At 42.8% G+C, this 6,237-nt stretch overlaps 1 protein-coding gene across 1 annotated transcript; it reads left to right on the forward strand.

Moving 5' to 3' along the window:
- Positions 1–3,636: 3,636 nt before the first annotated feature.
- Positions 3,637–4,290, forward strand: LOC131249334 (uncharacterized). Its single transcript, XM_058250021.1, has one exon. It carries the CDS (start codon positions 3,637–3,639, stop codon positions 4,288–4,290), a length of 654 nt encoding a protein of 217 aa, XP_058106004.1.
- Positions 4,291–6,237: the final 1,947 nt, after the last annotated feature.

Genomic DNA, 6,237 nt, shown 5'->3' on the forward strand with positions numbered 1-6,237 from the left:
TCGGTGATCTCATCACAATCCCACGTTTCTTAAGACAATCCACAGACAACACCATTATTACCTTTAAATCCCATCCAATCCACCATGATCCGTTCAAATTTGCTTGGGGCGTGTTTGGTTCGTGGCATTGGATTGGGATGGGAAGGCTTAATCCCCAGATTGGCCGGGCGTGCCAAACATACTGGATATAGCAATCCAGGGATATAGTAATCCCATAGACCTCAAGACAATCCACTGAAAATACCAACATTACCTAGAAATCCACGCCATCCACCCTAATACCATTCAATCCCTTCCAATCCACCCGGTCAAACGGGCCCTTAAGATAGAGGGATTGAGTGCTCACGTGGAATGAGCGGGTGTGGGAGTGTGTGGGGGTGTGTAAAAAATAGAAAAAAGACATGAACAAAGGAAATACAGGAAATCATCTTGATCCGGACTTCCATGGCCCTCATGTTTTTTAATGGTAGGTATTCCATCAGCATTGCTTGTTGCAGAGTCCTTTAGCTCAAATCTTAATCAATTTTTAACTCATGACCTGAAATGAGATTGCAAAATGGATGCAAGGTATTGGTGGCGCGCGCGTGCAGATGCATATGGGTAATTTTTTTACTACAGACGTGGCCTTCCATGCACTTTTCTTTTGTTGACCCTAACAAAACTGACTTATGAATCTAGACCTCTGATTAAACGAACAGCTCAATAAAAATGAAAACACTCTTACTCTCTTTTTCTTTTTTTCTTTTTTTTTTTCTTTTTTTTTTTATTTAACTTGTTACTGAGCACTCATGTCAGTACACACACTCCACTTTTAGCCACACCCACTAGGGAACAATACCAAGACCTCAAGTGTTGAAACAAGGTATCTCCACTCAGTATATCAATTGGGATATGGATTAAGGTGTGAAAAAAGTTAAGTGTATGAAAATACCCCTACTTTTTTAGCCACTTTTACCTAAAAATTAAGATAAAAATTAGAAGTATGTTAGTCCAAAACCCTTTTTATTACCTAAAAAATTTACTTCCATTATATAAGTTTTCCGACGTTAAGGAAAAAAAAATCATAAAAAGTAAGCATCTAGGGTGCTCTCTCTCTCTCTCTCTCCCTCTCTCTCTATAAAAGGTGGGTCTGGTAGAATCTTACATATGTATGCTCCTTGGGTATAATAGTATAAATAAATAAAAATGTATTGACAAACTGATCATTTAGATATGTTAATAACATAACTCTGTTGAACGTTAGCCAAGATTAATGCCGCGTTTTTGTTTTTTTTTTTGTCTTTTCTATAAATGTTTTGTAAGCACACGTTTCTTTTTGTGTTTTTTACGCACGCACTCGAACCTTTGACCTCGAGTTGAAACTCTTGTGGACCGTAGGTGAGGTCTAGGGCACAGGAGACGAGTGCTGGGCTAGATCACCTAGTGTGGCCGTATGATGCCCCAAGGCCCAAGCATCTTCTTCTTAATACGATGTTCTTAGCCACCGAACTTGTTGCCGACCAGTGGACGGTGAGGAAGAGTTTCCAAGTCTATTTTTATTTAAAGAAATCTTGGAATTGGGGTGAGAATCTTCTTGGAGGGAAAGATCCATCCATAGTCAGGCCCAACATACCAATGGCGTAGATCACGAAGAACGATGGGCCTTACTTTATATAAATGTCATCGATGGTCTTAACGAGTATACTTTTTATATCATCATGCGGACTACAAAATCTCTCCCTCCCACGAGAAATGAAAGCGCAAGTAGCCGCCCAGTTGCAGGCTTTTGCGGCTGAGATCAAGCTGATCATTACCGTACACGTTACCAAATTATGCGGTGCGGGCCCCACCTTCCAATTTCCTTTGCCACGTTGCAGAGTAGGTGCCGCCATTCATTCCCCCACACTATTACGAGCTGGCCCTCGCTTTGCTAATATGACGAAACTGTCCCTCCTTCAGTCATTCTGGATTACCAAAATACGCATCCCGTGCTGATTTTCTACGTAGGGAATAAACTGGCGGGAAAGAGTTCATCTTGCCCCTGTCGCGACTCAGAATCGCCAGCATGTGTGGCCCAGCTGGGATGGCCCGACGATTTGAACTGTCCATCTTCTCTGTGCCAGCGTGCACAAGCCCTTAGACCATAATCATGTTTCAGAGATGATCTGACCGTTGATTTAAGGAGTAGAATGTCTCTTTAGATTCTTCTGTGAATTCATCTACAGCTAGTGAAGGGCCGAATGCAGACGGGCGGTTCCAATCTATAGACCATCTCAGCCTGCGGACGTAAATAGGGCAACGCATGCTGGAGAACATTAGTGGCGATTTAGGCAAGACAATCTAAGGTGTTGAATGATTTCTTGGAACTCCATTAAATGATGGGGCCCACAAGAGACCGTCATAGCCGTCCATTCGAGGGTTTATTTGAATATAGTTTCAATAACTTTTACAATGAAGGGCTAAATTAATTAGAAGCTCGTTTCCTATTCGTTTTTCAAAGAAAGTTCCCTCTTCCAGACTCAATTTAAAGATTTTAGCTCCATGATCGATCTATCCAAGCCATTAGCCATTGATCTGACTGTCTCCATCATGTATGGACCATTCTCGAACAATCTCCCGTATCAGAAGATCCTAGACGTCGAATCTTACACCTCAATGTGGCTTCCATATAGAGTTCACTACTTCCGATTCGAAGAGTCTGTCCATTCAGTCAACTCCTTCAAAAACGAGCAATGGTTAAGATTCTGTGATCAATGTAGTTTCTGAACAGCGGCCTGTAGATGGATGGTCTTGATTCACCGTAACTCCTGTCACATGTAGTGCGTGGAAAGTAACCCGGGTGAAAGCCTGCACTGCATCTTCTCTTTGTACGCCGTACACGAGCTTTAATATCTTTACACATTTATGATTCCTGGGATTAAGGATGGGCATTTTCGACATTTCACGATGCAAATATCTCAAATCATTGAAGCTAACTAGCTAAGCTTCCAGGGGAGTTCTTTGATATACTCTGTCAGCAAATGAACTTGATACACAGGCACTCAAAAAAATGTATACGTGCTATGTGTTGAGTCAAAATAAACCGTCCAAATTCTGGAACCAACAGTATCCAAGTTAAATTCCTAAAATCATAGAGGTTGAGCATTTCTAACCTCCGATTTGTAAACACTTGTTTGGGATGAAACAGAACAATCGGATATTTTAAGTTTTAAGAGTTCAATATCCAGATACGAAATAAGCGTAATCGGTTCATGAAACATCTAAAATGGGGCCCATAATTTGGACGGTTTGATTTGATTTTCTACTGAACCACTTATGCAAATTTTTACTTAATCTCTAACGGCCTGCGTATTGCTCATCACACTCTGCCAGAGTATCAGAATTCTTCTCGTCTCCAAAACCTAAGGCTTTCTGGTAATTTCTACAAATTATAAAAAAAAACATTTCCGTCGGGACCTTTTTCTCTCTCCCCAATTTTAATTTAATCATTTTTCTTTTCTTGCGTCGTCTCCCAAACCTGCCCTTTAAATACCTCTCCTTCGCTTGCTCTTTTTTTCTCAAGATCTCTCTCTCTCTCTCTCTCTCTAAAAAATAAAAGTACCCAAAACTCCCTCTAAGAAACAAAATTACCGAAAACCCCCTCCCGAGAGAGAAAAAATGGAAGCAGGCCCCCCAGTGCTGACGAAGCGCTTGTGGCATATCGTAAGAGTCCTCTTCTTCATGCTCCGCAAGGGCATCTCGAAGAGCAAATTAATGGTGGATCTCCACCTCATGATGAAACGTGGCAAGATTGCAGGAAAGAAGGCCATCGGCAATCTCATGTTCCATCACCACTCTAACTTCAGCTGCCGATCCTCCAACGCCCACGCATCTTCCTCCTTCTTCGCCCCCCGAGAGTACGAGTTCAGCTGCAGCAACAGCCCCGCCTTCCCCTTCCACCTCAGCAAACGTAAGTCCCACCACCATTCCTTTCAAAACCACCATAACCACCACTACTTCTCCTGCATCCACCCAACTCCCATCGAAGACGACATTACTGTCCTCCACAAGGCGCTCGAGATCCTCAATTCCGATATATCGGCCGGCGTCTCGCCCGCTCCGTTCCTCCCGGGTTTCGGAAAGAGCCCGATGGTGCGGCAGCTGCGGGTCACCGACTCGCCCTTCCCGATCAAGGACCCGGCTGACGTGGACTCCCGCGTGGATAAGGAGGCGGAGGAGTTTATAGAGAGGTTTTATGAGCAGTTAAGGATGCAGAAGAAGAAGGCTGCCATGGATGCCCGTTACCACGAGATGATGATGGCCGGATACTAACATACTAACCGCTTGTGGGTCAGATTCCGGCGGGTGTGATTCGTGATGGTAGTTTGTTGTCAATATTTGTTTATTAAATAACGACGATATGAGGAATGTTGAAGGGTTTTGCTTTGTTGTAAATCAGAAAGTTTCGGATTTTCGACTGTTTTCGATTTCTTCTGTAACGTTTCGGGTTTTGTACTTTGCGTTTTAAAGCTTCCACCGTTACGCAATTCTTCTCATCCTTGCTTTGGTTGTTCTTCTGGAAAATGTGAAATCCCAGGATACACGTGTTTTCTCGTCGCACATGTGGGAGATCGTCACTGTCTTCTTAATGAACGGTTGAAACCAATTTGCAAACGCTTTTGCATTTGAAAGTGACAAAAGTACGTTGATCGGACAGGTGGTCTGGTTTGTCTGATCTTGAAGCACCTACTCTATAGAAGTGGGCCATGGTTGATTGATCTAGACGGTTCATACGTTGGACTTAAATTCGGATGGTGAATGTTGCTAAAAAGACAAAGAAACTACGAGATTTTTCTGAAACGCGGGGCCCATATGGTTCAGTAATAGAAACCGTTGGTTTGTTATTGTAGGTTATTAGATCGATGGTCTGAATCAACAAACCATGTGCCCCACCGATACGGGCAGGACGGATCACTGTCCACGTCATGAAGTATACCTATGCTTCCACTCGTATGGAAGTCACTAGTCATGCACGTGAGGTCAAGTGCGTACGTGTGTGCATGAGAAAGGGAGAGTCCACACGTGCAGGAGAGAAAACTCAAGAAATCGTACCATACGAAGGACTTCAACAAACGAATGAGATAGATGGTACTCAAGTAGTATACGACGCTTGATAAATATAGTATGTTTTGGAATCCAGACGCAGTGCTAAATACGATTTTATTGGAACAATCCTAATATATGAGCTAATATATGAGCTGTGGACGCTTTCTTTCTTTTTTTTTTATCTGGGAAATAGGATAATTGCTAGTTTTTCAATGGTAACAATCCTAATATATGAGCTGTGGACGCTTTCTTTTTTTTTTTTAATCGGGGAAATAGGATAATTGCTAGTTTTTTAATGGTACAATACGTGACCGTTAATTCCATTATTTTTCACTACGCAGAAATTTTCATTTTTTGATATTTCAATTCTCTCTTTTTTATTGTACTAGAAAGTCTTTTCAACGTAACAAAGAAATTTCACAAATCACAATCCATTTGAATTGGATCTCTAGCGATTTGACCTGATTTTTGTTGGATATTATTTAAAGGTGCCACACGCGCACCTGAAGAAAATATTATTTTTTTAAAAAATAAAATAAAAACCTCTCATGAATCGAAAGTGTACCGTCCTAGGACGAGGATTAGCTGGTGACCCGGCACCAGCCGGCTAGCTGGAGTAAAAGCTCTATAGATCTCACTGTGTATTTTATTCACACAGTCCTCCGTCCATGAGCTCTGAATTGAGGCGGACCCAAAGCTCAAGTGAACCACACTATAGGAAACAGTGAAGCTTAACGTCTGATATTGAAAACTTCTTGGGGGCCACCTCAATGTTTATTTGTCATCTAGCTTTTTCACGGAGTCATGAAATGAAAGCTCGAATATCAGCTTGAACAAACTTCCGTGGCTCCCAGAAGTTTTCTACACCAAGCGCTCAATCTCCACTGTTTCTTTGGTGTAGTCCCCTTGACCTTTGGGTCTGCCTCATTTGGTCTCATACACTAAAATAAGCTAGCAAAATGGATGGACGGTGTGGATAAGACACACGCATCATAGTGGGGCCCACAGAGCTCTTCCAGCGGCTAACCGGCCGGTGCAGGGAACACCGGCCAATCCGCGACCCGCGCCATAACCCGTATAGCAGGGAAGCACTTACAGCACCCGAGTCAGCTGGGCCAACCGCGCTGTGTACGCGACATCTGGGCGCTTGTGTTTCTGCACTATCCTCGCGAT

This window comes from Magnolia sinica, chromosome 1, assembly GCF_029962835.1.
Source record: "Magnolia sinica isolate HGM2019 chromosome 1, MsV1, whole genome shotgun sequence".
Classification (NCBI taxonomy): domain Eukaryota; kingdom Viridiplantae; phylum Streptophyta; class Magnoliopsida; order Magnoliales; family Magnoliaceae; genus Magnolia; species Magnolia sinica.

Bases quoted from the DNA above. Each gene is read 5' to 3' on its own strand.
- LOC131249334 (XM_058250021.1), top strand. From the start codon at position 3,637: ATGGAAGCAGGCCCCCCAGTGCTGACGAAGCGCTTGTGGCATATCGTA.